The sequence below is a fragment of the Aricia agestis genome, chromosome 16, assembly GCF_905147365.1.
Source record: "Aricia agestis chromosome 16, ilAriAges1.1, whole genome shotgun sequence".
NCBI lineage: Eukaryota > Metazoa > Arthropoda > Insecta > Lepidoptera > Lycaenidae > Aricia > Aricia agestis.
In genome coordinates this window covers 8,661,576-8,683,604 of record NC_056421.1, presented here as the reverse complement: position 1 = coordinate 8,683,604, position 22,029 = coordinate 8,661,576, and the positions used below count along the sequence as shown (strand labels likewise).

At 35.8% G+C, this 22,029-nt stretch overlaps 2 protein-coding genes and 1 long non-coding RNA gene across 3 annotated transcripts in view; 1 reads left to right on the top strand and 2 right to left on the bottom strand.

Moving 5' to 3' along the window:
• LOC121734638 (Golgi resident protein GCP60) overlaps positions 1–5,113 on the bottom strand; it is an 11,344-nt gene extending 6,231 nt beyond the window's left edge. The window contains exons 1-7 of the mRNA XM_042125228.1: positions 4,911–5,113; positions 4,466–4,679; positions 4,267–4,335; positions 3,783–3,887; positions 3,079–3,360; positions 2,831–2,892; positions 1,942–2,139 (exon numbers count right to left, since the gene is read on the bottom strand). Coding sequence (XP_041981162.1) covers positions 1,942–2,139; positions 2,831–2,892; positions 3,079–3,360; positions 3,783–3,887; positions 4,267–4,335; positions 4,466–4,679; positions 4,911–5,085 — 1,105 coding nt within the window. The 5' untranslated portion in view covers positions 5,086–5,113. The remainder of the gene's footprint in view (positions 1–1,941; positions 2,140–2,830; positions 2,893–3,078; positions 3,361–3,782; positions 3,888–4,266; positions 4,336–4,465; positions 4,680–4,910) is intronic.
• LOC121734639 overlaps positions 1–16,948 on the bottom strand; it is a 24,606-nt gene extending 7,658 nt beyond the window's left edge. Inside the window, exons 1-2 of the long non-coding RNA XR_006036772.1 lie at positions 16,937–16,948; positions 8,195–8,202 (exon numbers count right to left, since the gene is read on the bottom strand). This is a non-coding gene — a long non-coding RNA (uncharacterized LOC121734639). The remainder of the gene's footprint in view (positions 1–8,194; positions 8,203–16,936) is intronic.
• LOC121734637 (GATOR complex protein NPRL3) lies at positions 6,672–22,029 on the top strand. Its single transcript, XM_042125227.1, has 11 exons — positions 6,672–7,087; positions 7,328–7,540; positions 7,919–8,013; positions 9,257–9,467; positions 9,868–10,022; positions 10,803–10,934; positions 11,884–12,048; positions 19,766–19,943; positions 20,291–20,939; positions 21,164–21,345; positions 21,779–22,029. Exons 1-11 carry the CDS (start codon positions 6,889–6,891, stop codon positions 21,931–21,933), a joined length of 2,334 nt encoding a protein of 777 aa, XP_041981161.1. The 5' UTR covers positions 6,672–6,888; the 3' UTR covers positions 21,934–22,029.

The window sequence follows — 22,029 nt, the reverse complement described above, 5'->3', positions numbered from 1 at the left end:
TGTTTCTATGGAAAATACGCCAATATGATAAATAATATAGTATTTCTTTATAACTATTTTATGGCATATTCATAATGTTGGCGTATTTTCCATGCACAAGTATATATTATTTATGCAATGAACTATACAGGGTGTAACAAAACTAAGTGATAATAATTTAGGGTGTGTACATGTTCCTTGTAGAGAGTTCACTGTGAAAGTAGCAGCGCTGAAAGATCAATTTTTTTTTTTACTTTTGTATGGGCGAGCGCCCCAGCGTCACGTGATTCTCCATACAAAAGTGAAAAAAATTGGTCTTTCAGCGCTGCTACTTTCACAGTGAACTCTCTACAAGGTATACATACACACCCTAAAGTATTATTACTTAGTTTTGTTACACTTTGTATAGGTATGGGTAATACTTTATTTTGTTATACATTGTATATGTATTATTTAGAGGAAATACATTTTTATGTTCATGAGTACTGAGTACAGAACAAACATATTTAAATACCTAATACATCATTTTATTATAATACAAAATTCATTAAAGATTTCGTTTATATCAAGTGGTGAACATGGCCTCTCTGCTAATCCTCACTCTGTATGTCGAGTTTACCACGTGATCACACTATTTCTGAAAATATTAAAATCGACGATGGCTTGCTATGTAAATATGTACCTTTCGAGCGACATCTATTGAGCTAGTTTGCCTCAAATTCTAAAACGTCAGTGGCCTTTAATCCCGCCTTAAACAATAATATTAAATACTTTCGTAAAGGTTGTCTTGCAGAAACTGCTGTCAGCTTTCAAAAGTAAGGGCGAAGCCAAACGAGCGTAATTTGTGAGTGAGTGTGAGTCGCAGAATTTCGGTTCGGCAGAATTCTGTTGCAATCAGTTTCATACAAAAGTCCTGTTTGATTCACACGAGCATAATTTTGTGAGTCATGATTTGTACGAAAAGATATTTAGGTACGCGGCAGAAATTCTGCGACTCACAACTCACAAATTACGCTCGTTTGGCTTCACCCTAAGACCGCCTTTTTGTACATAGTTTTCATAAATTGTGTTTTTAAGTTTAATTGTATAGTTTTAAGATACACAAAATAAATAAACAATTTTCTGTTCTTTTCTATTCTACTTCATATTATTTTATTTATACTCAGAAAAATAATTCGTAAGAAAAAAGGTTCGTGATACATGGTGGGGTCACGCTTCCTCTAGCTTGCTCTACCACGATACACGAGTTCATTTGAATTTGGAATTTTTTTTACAGTTACCTATGTCATACAAACGATGCGATAGATATCGCTACATCTGTAAAATTAGAATACAGTGGTAGACGAAAGGCCGATAATGGCTAGAGACAGGACTGAGCATTTGGACCATAGTCGTAAAGTGATTTGTACTCGCGTCCCAATTACGAAGGTCTGTCATCTGTCTATACTGTATATTATGAATCATTTTCTCTGAGTATATAATATTGTTTTTGTGTTTTCTAAGAGGGTTCACCAATACGCCCAATTAATACTAGGGCCCGATCTAAGAGAGGCGAGCTGGGTCTTTGGTCCCAGAGGCGGCAGTTAATTTGACTTATTCCTATCTTCCAAACTAGCCAACCACTTTTGAAAATTTTACCTTCCAACCTAATTCTGGTTGGATAGTGGAAATATGTACATAATTAATATTCCCTCCAATATCCTCTAACAAAACTAGCTCATGACTTGCATAATTTTCTGTATTTTAAGAGCGGCGAAAATGATCTTGGCTGCTAAAAACCTAGATAAGGCTCTGATTAACACTTATAATAATATAGCCTTTATTTCAGAATTGCCTCCTCTAGCCTCTTCCATTCTCGTCTGTCTCTGGCCACTCTACTTCAAGTTACTCCAGCAATTGGTTTAAAATCATCAGCCCACCTTTTTCTCTGTCTATCTTTACTCCTTTTCCATTAACACTTACCTATATCATAATTATCCGTAGCGAACTCCCAGCATATACACCTCGCGCTGCGGTGTGTGGGCACCCTGACCGTCACACACTGGCCCTGCCCCACCGTGAGTGTGCCGCCGCCGGCGCGCGCGCTGTCTTTGAACCTCGCTACCGCACCCGCCTCCCCGCGAGTCCACATCCGCGCCTCCTCTATCGCCGGTAATCCGTCTGAAAAAAATATACTTTTTAGGGTTCCGTACCCAAAGGGTAAAAACGGGACCCTATTGGCTATTACTGAGACTTCGATGTCTGTCCGTATGTCTGTCCGTATGTCTGGCCGTCTGTCTGTCCGTCTGTCTGTGCGTTTGTCTGTCCGTCTGTCTCCAGGCTGTAACTCAAGAACGGTAATAGCTAGAGAGTTGAAATTTTCACAGATTATGTATATCTGTTGCCGCTATAACAACAAATACTAAACATAAAATAAAATTAATATCTAAGGGGGGCTCCCATATAACAAACGTGATTTTTTTGGCCTTTTTTGCTCTATATCAATAATGGCAACAGGTAGGTACTTGAATTTTTCTCAAAGTCCTTAGTTTAGTGTATTTTATTATTTAATAATAATATTAAAATAAAATAAAAAATTAAGGGGGGCTCCCATACAAAAAACACAATTTTTGGCCTAATTTTGCTCTATAATGGTACAGAACACTTCGCGCGCGAGCCTGACTCGCACTTGGCCGATTTTTTTTATAATCTGTGAAACGTAAAAGGTTTGACAGACTTACTTTTTCACAACTCAAATACAATGCATTGTTTCGGTTCGCGGCGTTAATATGGTTATTGGTTAATTTGTTGAAAAACTATAAAAGCTTTCCCATTTAGTCTTACAAAATTTACTTTCACGCTAATAACTTACCATCTGATTCTTCTTCTTCTCTTGAATCTTCATAAACAGACTTTTCAAGTGTCTGCATTGATCTGAAAAAATATAACATAATATAAGTAAATTTATAAACAGTACTCATCTATTATAGACATTTATAATATTGTTGAATGACACTCTTTTACATGTGGCAATCTTTCCAAAGTGTACTTTATAGAAAAGACAAAAAAAAAAACTTGTGTAAAAAAAAACAAAATTATTGCAAACAACCGGATGCTTACTTTGTATCTGTAATCTCAACTTCACTGTCATTTAAGTTGTGGTCCTTCACTGTCTCTTTCTTTTCATTTTCTGTTTCATTATCAACATCATCTTTGATAATAAGGTTAGAATTGTCTAATCTCTGATCAACCGCTAGTTGCTGTATATACTGTTCGTAGTGTTGGTCTTGTAATTGTCTAATCAGGATGGCCTGCTGGTCGCAGTTGCCCGGAAACTGTTGCTGTGCGTAATGCAGGAACTGCTCGTAGGTTTGCTCATTAAGAGCATCTTTTATCCGCTGCCTGAAATATATTGGAATACCAGTTGAGTTAGGAGTACCTTAAAAATAAATCTAATAAACTATTATAAATGCGAAAGTTTGTCTATCTGTCTGTTACCTCTTCACACCCAAACCGCTCAACCAATTTGCTGAAATTTGGTATGGAGATACTTTGAGTCCTGGGAAAGAACTTTTTATTCCGGAAAATTGTATGGTTCCCGACTCCCGTGCGATAAACGAATTTTGGCGCAACTGAGTTGCGGGCGTCATCTAGTATAATATAATTATTCATCACTACATAGAATAAAGCAAAGTCCCAAAGTCTGTCCCTAACTCCTTTGCATGCTTAAATATTTAGAATTTAGCATCAGCATTGCACTTATGAAAAGTCGAGGTGGGTTGCTAGTTTAAAATAAGGACAAATTACAATTTATAATAACTTACACTTGCTGCTCATCTGTTAGTTTACTACTTTGCTGCTTTTGTTTTTCAAGCATTATTCTTTTCTCTAGTTCAATATTAGCCTTTTGTTCTTCCTCTTTTCTAGTTCTGAAAATATACATTTTTCAATATTAAATTACAATAAGTATTTTTTATTTACCTATTGGCGTATTTTCATTGGTCGTTAGGGCCCGGGTGCGGGAGATCATGCCACAACCAATAAAAATGCGCCATTAGTTGTCATAAGACTCCCCGTATGCTGTATACCGTACAAGTTAACGTCTAATGAAAATGCGCCCTATAGGTCTGCAGACATAGCATTTAGCATGAGTTTGAAATAACATGAAATAGAAATTAGATGAACAAAATAACATTATGCATATTTCAAGATAATATTTTTACATGTTGTATTAAATTTCAAACAACAACTTTATTGCTTTATGATGACAGCAACTGTACAAGGTTATATTGTTTGAAAAATACTTACTGTATAAGCTTTTTATTTTCTAAATCTTTTTGAATTGCCTCTAAATATGGCTTGAATAAGGGGCATAATCTGAAAAACAATGTTCAAAATATAACATGTTAATTTAAAAACAATGAAAGATGGTTATCTTCACAAAATATGTAAATAAACATTTAATTCTTCGAGTTTTAGATTTTTTAAAGACTACTTTCTTGTTTACCTGTCAAGGGTATGTACAAATCCTGCCATGGCTTGTACTTGCGATATTTGACCTAGAGCTTGCCAAGCCGCCCGTCTGTCTCTTCCTATTACATCCAAAACACCCAATGTTGGCACTGAAGTTGGGACAAAAGGCCCATGGGATGTTTGCTGGGTGTATGCTACTAACTTTAATCTATCTTCATAGCTTAGGTGCATTGCTTTTCCTTCTTTGTCTAAAATAAATTATTATTTAGAAAAATTTTATTTTAAAACTGTAGTATACTATCGACGATAAAAATAAGATAATTTACTGTATACCTACCTACTTAAATAAATCCATTGAATTTCCGAATTATTGGTTATGTGATCTACTTAATCTGGCTGGCTAAATGAAATTTTATATGGTCACTGGCATCTTCTTATTTAATTAATTATAAATATAATATCCAAAACTGTAAACTTACCTTTGTAAAACGATAATCCGTGTTTGTATACTTCTTTCAGAGGTAAACGCCATTTTCGTTCTTCGCTCTCGAGAATTCCTTGATCTGTTTCAAGAGGAACTTTGATAGGATCAACTTTTGTGTTCCCGTCGGTTTTGCTGGCCATAATTAATTGTTTAATTTTCAGAAAACGCATTCGCTCTAAAAATTACAATGAAAATCAATTGACGATTGACATTTCTTTGACAACTAATTTATGTTGACATATTTTTTCTTTTGTAAAAAATGTAAAAGCACGTCTAGTCACACTCACACAGTCACCAGTCACCACTCACGAGTCACGGGCCACGGCTGACGCGACGTCTGCAACTCTGCAGTCTGCACACTCTGCAGTCTTGTGCAGTCTGCACTCTGCACTTTTGTCTGCACTCTGCAATCTATCTAGCCGGCCAAGCCGCGGCAAAGACTTCTATTTAAACCGAAGTAAATAGAATTCTTTGGCTGCGGCCCCGGCGTGGCGGCGGCCGGCCCCGGGCCGGCCGTCTGCGGTCTGCGTCAATAAAAGGGCCCATTCACTATCCTGCATGGTAGTCCGCCGTGCAGGACTGTGAACTGGACGTAGCTCACACATTGTTCTCCATCTCTCTACATTCATACAGACTACAGAGTGCAGTCTTCTGTTGATTGCACGATAAAAATTGTGGTCAAAGAAAATTATAAATTATTTTATTGAAACCTGTCACGGCAAATTTGTAAGTTTATCCGTCTTTTCTAAAAGGACGTAGGACAATCATCTGTTGTTATACTTGTCATATGTCAGCTGTTTTCCTTTGTGTCAAGTTGCCAAAATAGAAGAAAAAAAAAAAATGTCAGCTGTCGGACGGTGGACCATGAATCATGATGATAAAGGTACTAGTAATCTGTGATCATGATCGATAAACGTCTACAGTGTTCCCAACTTAGGGGTTTTCCCCCCAGATTTAGGGGTTAAATAAGTGAGATGGGATTTTTTAGGGGTCTGAAATTTTTAGGGGTATTTTCAGGGATTTTTTTACTTTTTAATATTTTTAAATTGTTGATATTAATATTAATTATTTCTTGACCTAGCGACATCTAGCGACATCTATTACGTAATTTTATGACCACTCTGTGGTGAGTGGTGACTGGCGCCTGGCGGCAATACTGATGTCCGATTTACATTAAATCGTAATGATGTCACTTGTGCAGCATTTAATCCAACAAATAAAATGTTGAATTTATTCAATAATAAGATGTACGACTTCAAAACATCTGAATCTTCAGATGAAGATGAAATATTTAACATATTAAATCAATTATTATAATAAAAATATTTTAAAACATATTTCAGTATATTATTTCTAAACTATTATAAATTTATACAGTGTGTAACAAAAACTAGTGATAATACTTTCATTGTGAAAGTAGCAGCTCTGAAAGACGAACATTTTTTTTCACTTTTAATGGGCAAGGGCCCGAGCATCACGAGTTTCCCCATACAAAAGTGAAAAAAAATGTTGGTCTTTCAGCGCTGCTACTTTCACAGTGAACTCTCTACAATGAACATGTACACACCCTAAAGTATTATCACTTGTTTTTGTTACACCCTGTATATATATGCATATTTTGGGGGGAAAACAGAAAAATTAAGGCGATTTTAGGGGTTTTTGACACCAATTTAGGGATAAATATTTTTGAGATGTGGTAACACTGAAACGTCAATAAAACTTGCTATTGCACTTCAATAAGTACTTATTTTAATTTGTTTTGTTTAAATTATTTATTTATTACATAAAATATCATTCATTGTGAACTCAGTGTTGACCGTAAAATAGCTATTGCGTACATTAAACACATAATTGTATGATGAATAATTATTTTTTTAACAAAAGTGTTACATTGCAATACAACGTTCCCATTTCATTGTTTATAAAATACACGAATAAAAGACTGTAAATCGTACGAGGAGTACAAATTTGCCATGGAGGTTAATCCTTTGAATATATTTTTCGTGAAATCCGATAGTAAAGGAGACAGGTTGCTATTTAGATATCCATACGCAAGCGAAAACAAAGACGAGAGCACACAAAAAAAATGTGGACGTCATAATCCATATGCAGTTACTTCGACCGAGGACCTGCTGCAAAATTCACAGGCACAGACGTCCAACATATGCAAAGGTGAGCTAACCATACTACCACAGCTGTTACAAGCATACTATAATTATGTTGTTTGATAGTGTGGGCTAAGAACACTCTAACATCTATATTTAGTAAAGAAAACATTACTAAAAAGTTGCAAAGCACTCCAATAGAAAATATGTACATAAACATTTATGATTCTGCAGATGGTTCATTTTTATCAACCTTTAACACTACTCTTACACTGATTTGGCAATAAATGTTGCATATTCTATACAGGTCAACTGAGCGGGTTCACTGATGAAATGCTCTCAACATTATTTGCCGTGAAAGCTGAACTGTGCAATAGAAAATTTGAACTAAAAGTAAATGATGTAAGATTTGTGGGACACCCAACATTACTACCATACAGAACCAATAAGGATGACACTGCTGCTATGATTTTGATTAATATTGTGTTTGCACTGCAAGCTTCTGCTAGTCATTCTATTGGTAAGTAATTTATTTTAAAATTTAAATGCTAAGCAAAATATTAAGAAGAAAATATTTAATTGTGTTGTGTGCAAAGAGAAGTGTGAAATTTAGAACAGATAAAGTTGATGCATGGAAGAACTGGAGTAAACCAATATTATTTGAAAATTATTGAAGAAAGAATGAATTAGTAATAATAACATTACCAGACATTTAAGATTTTTTTTTATTTAAACTCCTTAAAACATTTTACATGTAGATAAATGAAATATATATCTCTTAAAAATAAAAAGTTTGAAATAATAGGAATATAACATTAATACTAATGTTTATTTTAAGCACGGTTTTTATAAGCCTGTTTATGTTAAAGTATATTCAATAATTACATATTCCTTTCAGTAAAATGCTATTATGATCTGAGTAAGAGGCTTGGCAAAGCACTAAGGCACGAAGAGAAGAGATGCTCATATTTGACTGAGGAAATGAAAATTATGGTATTTATATATGGCTTATAATAATAACTTTATAGTCTGGACAAGTAACATCTTATATATAAAAATGGATTTTCAAATGTGTTAGTTGCGCTAAAACTCGAAAACAGCTAAACGGATTGGGCTAATTTTAGAAAATATTCGTAGAAGTCCAGGGAAGGTTTTAAAGTGACACGAAGTTCACCGGGACAGCTAGTTTCATATAATATTGATATTTGATTTCTGTGGTTTTGTGGTTTGGTCTTTGGACTACATAGCTTACAACATTTGCTTCATTAACCCTTAACCACTGACGTACGTATGTGGTACGTCACCCACGCTGTTTTTTATTCAAAACTCAAAATTTTGCGGGAATTTCTGCGTCGTAAGCATCAACCCTTCACATACAGGATGTTATCATTACTTTGTGTACACACTGATTTATTGGTTTTATTTTAAATGTAATAATCGTATTAACAGAATATTAATACATCTATCATTTTAGGATATGGTTAACTGTTGTTAGGTACACAAGCAGTTATTATGCTAATAATTAATATAAACCAAAAAATAAGTTCCTATGTTTAGAAAATATTTTTTGTTAATTTTATATAAAATGTATATCCTACTTTGTAAGTCACTAAGGTTTTTGTTACATAAAAAAATATTTATAATAAATATAATTATTTTTTAAATATCTTTATGTCATTTGAAAGTATCCTAATAAGAAGGCTGTAATTGACACCTGAATTAAACTTTATCGACACATCAGGAGGCATTCAAAATGGCATATGTATCCCATACGTACATCAGTGGTAATGTAACTTAATTGCAAGTCAGTGGTTAAGGGTTAAAGTTATAGACAGTGGCGTAACTATAGGGTGGGAGGGCTGGCAAGATGCCATGGGCTCCCAATCCAAAAGGGCCCCGACTGTAGCCCCGGCCCAAGAGGCTGTGAGGTCAGAAATTTTTTATACATTGTTTTATTATTATCATGACGATTTTTACTGATAGGGCCCCATCCATTTGCCACGGGCCCCGGATGTTATAGTTACCACTGGTTATAGATGAGTAATTTTAATTGGGTAGTCCTTGTTTTTTTTTCTATTTAAAAAGTAAACTTTTTAGTGTTAAATGCTTTCATATAAACTTATAGAAGCTGTAAGTAAGGTGTTTCAATTAAAATTTTGTTACATAGATTATTTGTATTTTGTTTTGACAGTGGACTTTAGAGTCATTGTAATTTTTCTTAATATTTTGTTTATAGCTAGCAGCACACGATGAGGTGTCTTCTCTGGACAGTGAAGTGAACTCTGGTGATAACGACGACGACGAGGATTCCATCCGCAGTTCGGTCAGTTCTTCAATGTATACTGACAATGGAGCAAATAAACCCAAATCCGCCTTCCATTTGATATTACAGAGGAGTTCATTGGCCAGGTCCATGAAAGCTGTGTTTGAAGAACTGAGCAGTACTGGTAAGTTTAAAACAAAATCAGAAAACGAGCACAGCTATCTAATAATTAGGAGTTACAGATGTTTTTGTTTGTTTACAGAAACTCTATAAATTACATAAAATTCCTAAAAAGTGTCTGTGAAATAGGGACAGACATGAAGAATCTATAAGGGATCCATATTTTAATACCAAATCCAAAGACATAATCACATTAAGTTTGTAAAATAAAAAATAAGCATACAAGTAGCCAAAGTATTTTGTTTTCCGTTAGCATACTGAGTTCTGGCGTCGCGAATGACGAGAAAGCAGTAGAGGAAAAGCGACAACAAATTGTCATTGAATTAAAACGGAAAATTAATCAATTGATTTCTCGTGGTTTGGGCTAACACCACAACTGTATTATAATTGTTGAACTTTTTCAGGTATAGTACAAGTGCGCATTAACAAGTGGGTGCTTCTGTCGTTCTGTTTACCGCACAAAGCCCATCAGATACACAACAGAGGACTTATCATAGAGCCGGAGACCATAGATAAGTGTGTACAGAAACTCAGGCCGTATCATGGGATTTTGTTAATGGTATGTTACTTGCATGACATTGCTTCCGTTTTTTTTTTAATATTTTCATTTGTATGTTCTAAAGTTATTATTAAATAAAATGTACAGACATACAATATTTGACACACACGTATCAGCTTAATGGCTGCTAAGTGCTAGTGCAATATTGGTATGGTTTAGGTTCTGGAAGTTAACAGGTTAGGGACAAAACAAAATACTTTTATAATTATTGTATTCTACCTAACTAAATTACACTGCACTCTTCTTTGTCAACATGCAAATGATTTATAATAACAATAAATAAATCACTCTTCACTCTATAAGCACCGGCGCTGAGTAATGAAATGCTAAAACGAAACAAATCTCTTCTCACTCGCACGCGCCTGAAAATCTTTGAAAGTATCTAGTATTGTTTTTGTTTCACTCGCTGTTGCCATGCCGCGGCACCGCGCTGCCCGCCTGTCGTTTCATACTAACTGTCTGAACCTGTTTTCGCGCCGTGCCGCGGTGCCGTGCGGTAAATAGTAGGCATTGGATTAACGATTAACGGACTTCTGTATATTAACGGAAGTTAACGAGTCCGTTAATATTTTTAAAAGTAACTTAAAAGTTAATCCGTTATTCAAAATGTTAACTTCGTTAATTAACGATTAACGGATTAACGAGTTAATGCCCAGCTATGATATTATTGACCGTCTAGGGTTGATATTGAACATTAAACAGAATTGAAACGTGATATTGCACTATACAATTTATCGTCTAGGGGCCGGCTTAATAATGCAAGATATTGTATATTTCCAGGTAAACCCGAATGATCTACTGGCGTCTATACCTTTGGACAGTAACCCAGCCCTCTTACGTCTTATAAAATTATACAGTCCATTAAAAAGTCTACAGACGCTAGCTATTGAAGCCGACCTGTCTCTAAAACAGGTATGACTCATTTTGACGACCTCTGTGGCTCAGTTGGTGGGCTGTTGGCAGCTCAAGCCGGGGGTCGCGGGTTCGAATGCCGCCGACGGAACAAAAAGTTTTCAAAGTTCAATATATGTATAGTATAAAAGTATTAAATATATTTCCGTTGTCTGGTACACACACACAAGTCCTTCAGGTACCTAGCACGGGGCCAGACTGACGTGGTGTGAAGCGTCCATAGATAATATATTATTATATTATTATTATATACAAAAACAGTATATTTATTACTCTATGGCTATAGAAATAAACAAGAATACTTTTTTTAAAATTTACAATTTTTAAGGAGATTAATACAAAGCTTTAAAATGATAAAATTCCCATTTATAACCATACAAACTTCAATTTCAATTCAATGTTCAATTTCGTCAACAACTGTTAAAGTTAACGCTCGGATTAGTCTCATGTTTGCTCTTTCATTTTCATATTAATGAAAGAGACATGACATGACATGACATTTTAACAAGCAGTTAATACTAACAGACGTTGGTGAAATTGGGCCTAAAGATCTTACGTTATTCCTGTGACAAAAACTATATATTATATCCTTTTCTGGACTTTCCTTCACTGCAAGCTCAATAAGCACCTTAACAGAATAGGTGTCAGAAGCTTAACGACTTGCAGATTCTGCGAGGAGGAGGACGAGACACTTAAACACCTCTACTAGGTACTCTAATGCGAAGGAGTCACAACTCACAATAGATCCTCAAGGGTCGCAGTAACATCAGGGCTACTTGACCTGCCTTCAGCACTATAAAAAAATCCTTTATTTGAAATTGGTTAAGTAATTTACGCGTGTATAAGATACAGACAGACTTATCTACTGTTCAATTGTTTAAAAATAACGTAAGATCTTTAGATCGTTATCTTATTTTATTTTGGTAACAGCCATACACGAATATTTCAGGCGTACCAACTAACGGGTCATCTCGTGTACTGGGCGAAGGCGACAGTTATATACCCGCTGTGCGAGGGCAACGTGTACGTGGTGGCGCCGGGCGCCAACGTGCACACTCACTCGCCCCTAGTTGATGAGTTCGCTAAGGAGTTCCCTGGGGTTTGCTTGTTGCAGGTGATTTGAGATTAGATTAAGATACTAAGGACCTGTTTCATCACTTACTGATAAGTGTCAGATAGGCTATCCACAACTTATCTGACAGATACTCCATACTCCATACTCCATCTGTCAAAAGGTGTAGATAGCCTATCTGGCACTTATCATGAAGTGGTGAAAAACTAAAAAGGCCCTAAATATTGTAACTAAGACTACGTTTTTAACACTCTTTTTTTTGAGTTCAATTTTTACCTATCTCCAGCAATCTTATTAATTTTAAACTTTGCAAATGACAATGCAATAATTTGTTAAAATTGTTGAAACAAAATTGCCTGTTCTTAGTCTTTTTAAGTATTATCATTTTTATACTTTTTTTTTCTTGTTTCCTCCGTACATTAAACAGGCCAATTATCTGCCTTGTTTTTCTTATTACATTGTTCATTTGTTATAAAATCATTTTTATACTAAGAAATCAGCCGCAAGAGGTAAATGACCTGATTAGAGACGTTGATTTGTATCACAGATTTAACAATTTTCTATTTCTGTTTTCATAAAATTGTTTGCAGAAAGATACCGTAAATCTCAAAACTTCTTGTTTTGAGATTTACGGTCATGTTCGTCTTGCGAGTCAAATAGCAATTATAGTTTGTGCGTTTTATGATGATATGCGTGACACATTATAATTGACAATAGTAGGGAAGTTACCTAACAAAAATTAATCGTTAGTTTAAAAATATCGAATCACTTCGTAAAGGAATTGCAATCGAAATTATCGATTTCGTACTGACATTTCAGTGGTGCCGGTGATTTAAGATGGCCGCCCTTTTTTATCGATTTGATTTCGATTCAACAGAGTCAATCTCTATTGACATAAGTTCCGTTTCATGCTTAAGGGGGATATTAGATTATCATATATATTGGATCCGAGATCATTGAGTCAATGATATTGGATAATGTAATATAGACATATGATTCATTTCTTCCTTGATCATAGATTTTTGACATTTGCTGAGAGATTGGATCCAATAGAAATAGGTGTTGCCAGTTATTTAATATAAAAAAAAGTTTTTAATTTCTTGTTCGTTAATATGTTTCAAATAATGTAATGTAATTATTTTTCTAATTATATACTTGGATAATCTTGTTGAAATAACAAAAAACAAGCCATATTAAAAATGACGATGTCTTTTGACAAATCGAATTCTCTGAGATCTAGTAACCCTGACGTCAATACCTGTCAGCGTTAGCGCTCTCCATTGGCTATTGAAACCACATATGACGTAAAATAGGATTAATGAAATATGATAATGTAATATGCAGATATGATCAAATGATCATATATGTATATTGGATCCTATATATGATCATAGAAATGATCATATATAAATGATAAAGTAATACCCCCCTAAGACATTTTTCAAATGTTTTCGTAACAATAATTTTATACTCCTATTTCACAGTTAACATTTATAATTTTATATTAATAAGTTAACATTTAGCAACTTTTCATTTTTATTCATTTACAATTATAGGAAACATTTGTTTTTGTAGATGGAATATAATTTATTACATTTTGTTTTTTTTTTTTTGTTTTCTTGTAAAAAAACCCGTAGCAAGGAATATGAAAACTATCACCCATATCATCTTAAAACGCACAAACTATAGCAACAATTAGATAAGTCATATGTGGCATATCTCTATTTAACTATAGTTATATTTCTAACTATAGTTATATCTCTATTTAATTATAGTTGAACTAAAGTTTATCGATATCATGAACTTAATGACTTTATTTTCTGGATTATAATGTGCTTCGAAATGATCGACAAATAGAAATATTCAAGAAAATAAACGCACGCTACTTGTATAAAAATAAACACAAAATGGTCACGCGATGACGGGCTAAGATTACATATATATACTTACGAGGGCTGCTATTTATGTATCCGGAATTAAAAAAAGAAACAAACATATATCATTTAATATGGTTTTATTGCTTTTCAAAATATTCGCCGCGATGATCGACACACTTTTGCATACGCTGGAACCAATTTTCATAGCACTTTTTCCATTCTGATTGAGGTATCTCCAAAACGTGCATTTTGAACGCATCAACAGCCTCTTCGCGGCTCGAAAAACGTTGACCACGTAATTTGTTCTTCGCGTATGGAAATAAAAAGAAATTGTTAGGTGCCAAATCAGGGCTGTACGGCGGATGACCAGTCAATTCGATCTTTTGACCCTCCAAAAACTGAGTTGTTTCAGCTGAGGTGTGACAGCTAGCATTGTCGTGATGTAATATGATTCTGCGTTGTCGGTTGTCCTTTCTTATTTCTTCAAAGACTTCTGGTAAACAAATGGTCGTATACCATTCAGAATTAAACGTTTTACGATTCTCTAATGGCACTGTAGCCACATGTCCATTAATTCCAAAAAAACAGGCGACCATTTGCTTCAAAGTACTTTTTGCACGAGTAACTTTTGTTGGTTTCGGCTCATCTTGGAACACCCACACCGTTGACTGTTGTTTAGTTTCGGGGTCATATGCATAGATCCAAGATTCATCACCTGTGTAGATATTATAAACGGCTTTTGACGTACCACGGTTGTATTTTTTTATCATTTTTTTGCACCAATCGACACGAGCCCGTTTTTGATCGATTGTCAAGTTGTGCGGAATCCAACGCGAACATATTTTTTTTACAGCCAAATGTTCGTGTAATATCTTATGTATACTCGTCATACTTATGCCTAAGGACGCCTCTATCTCGCGATATGTAACATGACGATCACGCATTATTAGTTCCCGCACAGCATCTATATTTTGTGGGACAACAGCTGTTTTTGGGCGACCTTCTTTATTTTCATCCGTGAGCATAGACCGCCCACGATTAAACTCACTGTACCAGTGATAAACAGTGGTTTTTGATGGTGCTTCATCTCCAAAAGTTGCGGTGAGTTGAATAAAGCACTGTTGTTGATTTAGCCCACGCCGAAAATCGTAGTAAATCATTGCACGAAAATGTTCACGCGTTAAATCCATGGCAAATGAAGACACGCAATTTTCAAAATGACGCCACAATGGAAAAATAATTGACAGTCACATGAAACAAAATGTATTCTTCAACCAAAGAGTTCTATTTTCAAATGTTGTAATTACTTTTTAAATATTGTTCTTGTAAGTGGCCAGTTCCGGATACATAAATAGCAGCCCTCGTACTATAATACTTTATCTATGGGTCAGCAAAACGCGTACGTAACGCGAATCGCGATGTAGTAGGCGTTGAGTGCCATCTTTTAGCAGAAGATGAAACTAAAATTATTTAGCATTGTAATGTAAAAGTTAATTTTATATTATTATAAAAGTTAATTTTATATTATTACTTATTTTAAAGCACAGGGTGCTTACTGAAAATCAGCGTTGCGACTATGATCGCAACACATGCTGAGTAAGCACCAATTTGGTAGATACGGTTTTCAAATGTTTTATTTCTTCTTTTAATGTACAATTATTTTAACTTGCTAATTTCCTCCATTGTTTAGTATGAAAATATGTAAAGCTCATAGAACTGTGTCACTAAATTCCAGTCTTCTACTCAGCGGGATACTACCACTTACAATGAGAGTAAAGGAAGTAGCTGAAATATACAAAATAAAATACGGAATATCCACAGATTTATTCCCAGGGGACGAAGTAGAACAACTGACTCACTTTTTCGATCTTCCGCACCCAGCTGTAAGAGAAGAAATTAATTTTGGTTTAATAACAAACTCAGAGGACCTTGAAACTATACAAAATAACTGTCCTTGTGTGTACACAGACGGTAGTAAAATAGAGGGAAGAGTGGGAGCAGCCTCAAGGGTGTCGCCAGGGGGGGGGCAAGGAGGGGCAGCTGCCCCCCCCCTAGAGATTCTAAAAAAGTTGCCAAATATAATGCAAACAACGACCACTATAATATTAAAATCTGGTAATTAAAAAAAAATACGCTGTACGATGTACACTTATTCAAATTCAAACTCCTTTTTATTCCATTTTTCTAATAAATGTTATTATAACTTATTTACAAGTTTTTTATTGCATAGTCAAGAGCTCGTGCTCGTGTAGCTTTACCACGAAGCTAAAACAAAGCTTTACACATCTCTCTCTCTCGACTTTGTACTGTCACAGAATATATTATATGTATACAGGGTGTAACAAAAATAAGTGATAATACTTTAGGGTGTGTACGTGTTCCTTGTAGAGAGTTCACTGTGAAAGTAGCAGCGCTGAAAGACCAAAAAATTTTTTCACTTTTGTATGGAGAAACACGTGACGCTCGGCCCCTTGCCCATACAAAAGTGAAAAAAAAATTCGTCTTTCAGCGCTGCTACTTTCACAGTGAACTCTACAAGGAACACGTACACACCCTAAAGTATTATCACTTATTTTTGTTACACACTGTATAATACTAAGATACTGTTGTTATTATAATCGCTGTAGATCATGTAGATGTAAGGCTCGTAGTACAAGTGAAAAGCTTCATGTGCTGTCGACTGTACCTACAATTCATAACTACTTTTCTCATTTATAGAGAATGAGAAAAGTATGAATTGTAGTAGGTAAAGTCAACTTGCCCCCCCCCCCCCCTGCGCCATCGGCTGGCGACGCCCTTGAGCAGCCTTATCTTGGTGGGAAAGCGGTGAGGAGAAAGAAAGTCTGACGATAAAATTAAGCGACAAATGTTCTGTGTTCCAAGCGGAACTTTATGCTGTATGGAAGGCCCTGCAAGCTCTAAAAGAAAAGCCACAAGTGACTCATAATAAACATTCTATCAGACTCAAAATCTGCTCTCGAAGCCATCAGAGATCCAGAAAATTTGCATCCAGTAGCATTTAACGTAAGAAAAACCCTAAAAGACATACAAACACAAGGAAAAAATGCTGAATTTTAATGGATAAAGGCTCACATAGGACTCGAAGGCAATGAAAGAGCTGACTATCTTGCAAAATCCGCGACGAACAAAGAAACATTACGAGAATACTGCGCAATTCCTGTTAAATCGGCCAAATATTTAATCAGACAAAACACACTTAGAGTGGCAATTAGAATATACCCAAAGCTCGACTGGCGCCATTACAAAAATTTTCTTTCCTGATATACACGAGGCTTATAAAACCTTAAGAAATATAAAATTAGACAATACATTCAGCCAAATTATGACCGGACACGGAGACCTTGCCTACTACCTACATAGATTCAAAATCAGAAACAGTCCCAGCTGCAGATGTGATTCTGACGCAGAAGAAACCATCATGCATGTTTTGAATGAATGCCCGCTTTATGCCAAAGAAAGGCTGGACCTAGAGATACTGTGTGGACTGGCAGTAAAAGAAACAAATCTAAGACAGCTTATAAACTCAGGAAAAACGAGAAATGATTTCTTAAATTACGCTAGAAACATAATTAAAACTGTAAATAACTATAATAGGTGAATGGATGGTTGATTGGCAGGCATATTCAGTCAGTCCTTGTCTTAATAAAATATGTATAGTAATGTGTTACTTAGTAATTGTACAACTTGTATTATATGAAGTAATTACAGTAAAAGTAAAAGCAGCAATATTATAACTATGTAGAGTATGTCTTGCATTAATGCGTGCCTGGATGAGTGTATGAGTTCAAATATTGTTAACCGATTCATTGCGGCGCACCTTTTTGAAGACTTTCAGTCGTGACGACATACAATTTTCCCGTGACACGTGAGCCGTGTCATACGCCATGGAAGTAGATAACACGGCTACCGTGTCATCCGCCACATTCAAAAAGCTTTATGGTTTTTTTTGGTTTTTACGCTTGTATTAACTTGATTTATTTAGTTGAGCCGAAACCATTGTTGTTGACGGAAGGCTACATTGTTTTGAGTTGATTTCGAGTAGTTTTACTAAGTGTACACCTGAAAATGGCAGGTAAGCGATTTTTTTTAATCAGATGTTGCAAACCTTTTGTAAGTTTCAAAGTTAGAAAATTGAGTACCTAACTACCTATATTAAATAGATCTGGGTTTCCAAAGTAAAAAATACGTTCGTAGATAAATTTAAAGAAGTTCGTTGTTAAGTTTTTTTAACCGACTTCCAAAAAAGAGGAGGTGTGTTCAACGATTACTCCGCCGTTTGTGAACCGATTTTCAAAATTTTTCTTTTTGTTGTATAGGGTATTTGTTCCGATTGATCCGGTTCCGAGTTAGTACCATGTTCACAAAAGTGGTGATCTGATGATAGGAACCAAGAGGAATCCCCCCTGGATTCCTCTTGGTTCTTGAAAATCAAATGGGAACATATGTGTTTTGATCATATTATGCTACCAAAAAGTAAAATTTTGCACCATGGTATACCACGGTCCCGAAGGTGCTGAACAGAACTCCTGATTCCTTGTAGATACGTGTTTGGGAGTTTCGCTGTTGTTTAAAATACCAAAATCATAAGCTGCTATGCTGATTACATTAATCATCATCAACACTTACACCATGCATCATCAAATTATGACCCTGTTATTAGTACTTTTCATAGTCTTATAGATCGAGACTGATGTTTATGATCATTATTCTGTAGTTTGTCTAATGATTTTAATATTATTTTGTTATTTTAAAGCATAATACTATTATTCGAATTTGATGTTATGGCTACCAAGGTGTGTTGGTGACAATTATGTTAATAAAAAACGTCAAAACTGTGTAGAAAACCTTAAGAATAACTAAAAAGAGTAAAATTATTATTTTGAAACAAAAAAAATAAAACCGACTTCCGAGGTAAAAACAATAGTAATTTTCTAAACTGAACTAAAAAGTATTAAATAATAATTCTTATTCTGTACTCAGTATTTCTGTTCTCAATCTTCATAATTTTGAAGTCAGTACCAGTCCTATAAGTTGCAGCTACATTATTCTGTCATAGACCTGGCGATTAGGTTAGCTGGCGGCTAGTTAGCCGGCGGGCGTCCGAATTTTTGTGATCAGAAATTTCGGATAAAGTACGGTGGGCTAAAAAAGGAGACAGCGCCTACTTTTTTCAATTCACAGAATATTCAGAGAGGAAGCCTATAAGCTTGTTTTACGTAGAAAATTTAGACGGTTTTGTTCGGAGTAGAACCTTCTAAAGTGTAATTTGAGGGAGATACAATCGCTTTTTAAATGACACGGCTCACGTTAAAAACCCATAAGACGCGGCTGCCGTATAATTCGCAATGAATGTGCGCACCTTTTAAAAAAGGTTGACGGCCCCTACTTTTTTTCAAATCACAGAATATTCAGAGGCGAAGCCGAAGATGATTTTGTTCAGAGTAGAACCTTCTAAAGTGTAATTTGAGGGAGATGCAATCGTTTTTCAAATGACGTGGCTCCCGTGTCATACGCCACACGTTAAAAACGCGTTCATCCGCACTGAATCGGTTAAATTATAGTTGTTAGTTATTAGTTTCTATATTAGTTATAAGTAATAGTGTATTACCTAGTATTAGTTTATAATAATATAATTTAGGATAGTTTTTTAATAATTTAAATATTGTATTCATACAAATGTAGAGATGCAAAGTTGTTGCAATATAAAATAGCAACAGTTGTAAAGTTGTAAAAAAATGTACAATTATTTTTACCAAATAAAGTTCTTTCTTTCTAACTAAACATAGACGTGATAAATAATATTTTTTATTTAGATCTGCAATCGCCTTAATCATAATAATATGTTTTATTTTTGGTTTTAGATGCTGAGCGAGTTCTCACTGCCAGCTCCGCTGTGGTATGCTGCCCGCAGCTGGTGGGGCGCGCTGTCTCGTGGCGGAAGGTTAGCGCGTGCTGTCGCGTGGCTGCTGCGCCGCCGACTGCTGCTGCAGCTGCACACCTACGTGCAGTTCAACTCGCCGCACTGGGCCCGCCTCACCGGTAGGTGTTGAAATTGGGATTAGTAGATAGAACCCTACAAGTCTGTTGGGGTTTTAATCTTAGTCTATTAACACACTATGCTGAAAATACGCGGCCGAATTTCGGCATGATTTCGCCTACAATGCGCTACGCATACGCTATAACGCGAAGTAATTTCGGTAAACACGGGGCAGGGTCGTAATTTTGGAGCAGCTTTGAGAGTGCTTTCTACTATGTGATATAAACTATCGCAGTTATTTAGGCTACAAACGGACATACCCATAAACTTTCGAAGTCATAATATACATACATGTTAGTACTAACAATGCAACTATTTATTTATTGACACAAAATTCTTTTACTTTCAGATGGCAAAGAGTACATCTGTGAGAAGCATGATCCGTACTATCAGTCAAACAGTGTGTCATACTCGTCGTTAAACCAAGGGCAGCTGAACGTGCCAGAGCCAGTCGAGTCCAGGGATCTTTCAAATACATTCGTCGACTCGGACGATGAATATCCCACACAGAACAACCTCAACCAAACAGACTTCTCACACACTCAACCCATAATAATAGAGGCTGAGAACACGAAATACGAAAAATATGAGAACGACTCAGCGAATCATTCATTCGAAGACGGAGTAGACGAAGTGGACGGTCTAATTAAACCGACTATAAACGGCTGTGATAAAACTCAAAAGAAACTACAGGGTAATTCAGTTGACAGTGGCATATCTCACAATGGGAATGGCATAAACAGTATCGACAAACAGAATGGACATACGGAGAAAAGTAATGAAAATTTTGATAGAAAAAGTCTGCCAACTCGGTTATCAGATCTGTCTTTGAAAGATAACGATCAGTCTATGATGTTGAGGGATACAAGCAGCGATGAAGATAGGTTTGAAAGTGATACAGATGCCCCACCAATGTTTAAAACGAGCCACAGTTCGATTAACGGAATGGAGAAACGGAACGGCGTATCTTTGAATCTGAAGTTGCAGAGTGAAATGAGGTATGTTTTACTTAATTTATTTACTTAAATTGGTAGTAAGTAATAACTTACAACAATAGCCCGCAACATATTTATATGGTAAATATTCTCGTATGGGAAATGATCTTGGTATTACGTTTGTATGAGAATTTCGATGGCACCCGGACTCTTATGACTAAATAACTGAATATGAACACAAAAGGTGGCCTTTAATAATTTTTTTAGTACAAAAAAAATATTTTCAGTTTCCAATCCCCAACCGTATGGGCGGCTCCGATGGGTTGTGAAGGAGACGTGTGGCGGGGAGTGTGCGACGGGGAATCCCCGCTTGACACCTTCACGGCAGACGAGCGTGCCGCACTCGCCGCGCTGCCAGCCAGCGACCGAGCTGACGACCTGCTGCTGCTGGCCCAGCTGCATAAGAAAGGTAAGGGGAATCCCCGGTCACGTGACCATAATAAGTCTTATAGCTAGACGTCCGGCGGGGAATCCCTGCTCTGCTCGACCCTGTTGCTATTGACGATGATGCGCGCGGATCTGGTCCGCATGCGGGTGACGACATATTGTATGTAATTTTGTATTGCTCGTATAACAAGAAAAATATTTATGAAATTATAAGATGCGGGTAATTTGCACGAAGACCAGATTTGCGCGCGGGTGATAACACGCATGACAGGAAAAGGGCCTTTCCGCTGCGTGAATTTAGTAAGGAGATTTTGCGTAATTGTAAGGAGAGTAAAAATTACTGTGCAAGATTCTATGTTTGCGTATGTTTTATTATTTTGAATCAAATTATTTCTCTCCTTCTCGGTTTATAAGTTGTAAAGCTTCTTTTCTAAAGCTGTAATATTTTGTTGCAGGTTATTTTCGGGGCGAGCAGCATTTGGAGGAGATCATGTTTCTTGAGAACGTAACGAGGTCTCAACTCATGCAGTTGCTCGACAAATTCAAGGATATACTCATCACTTTCGAAACTGAAGATCCCGTGGTGGCTATGCTCTATCCATATCAATAGACGCGCATTGTTCGTTATCTTGTATATTCCTCGTCAAAAAATATTTATTAGAAAATTATTTAATTTCAAATACACGAATGAATACATTTGACTTAA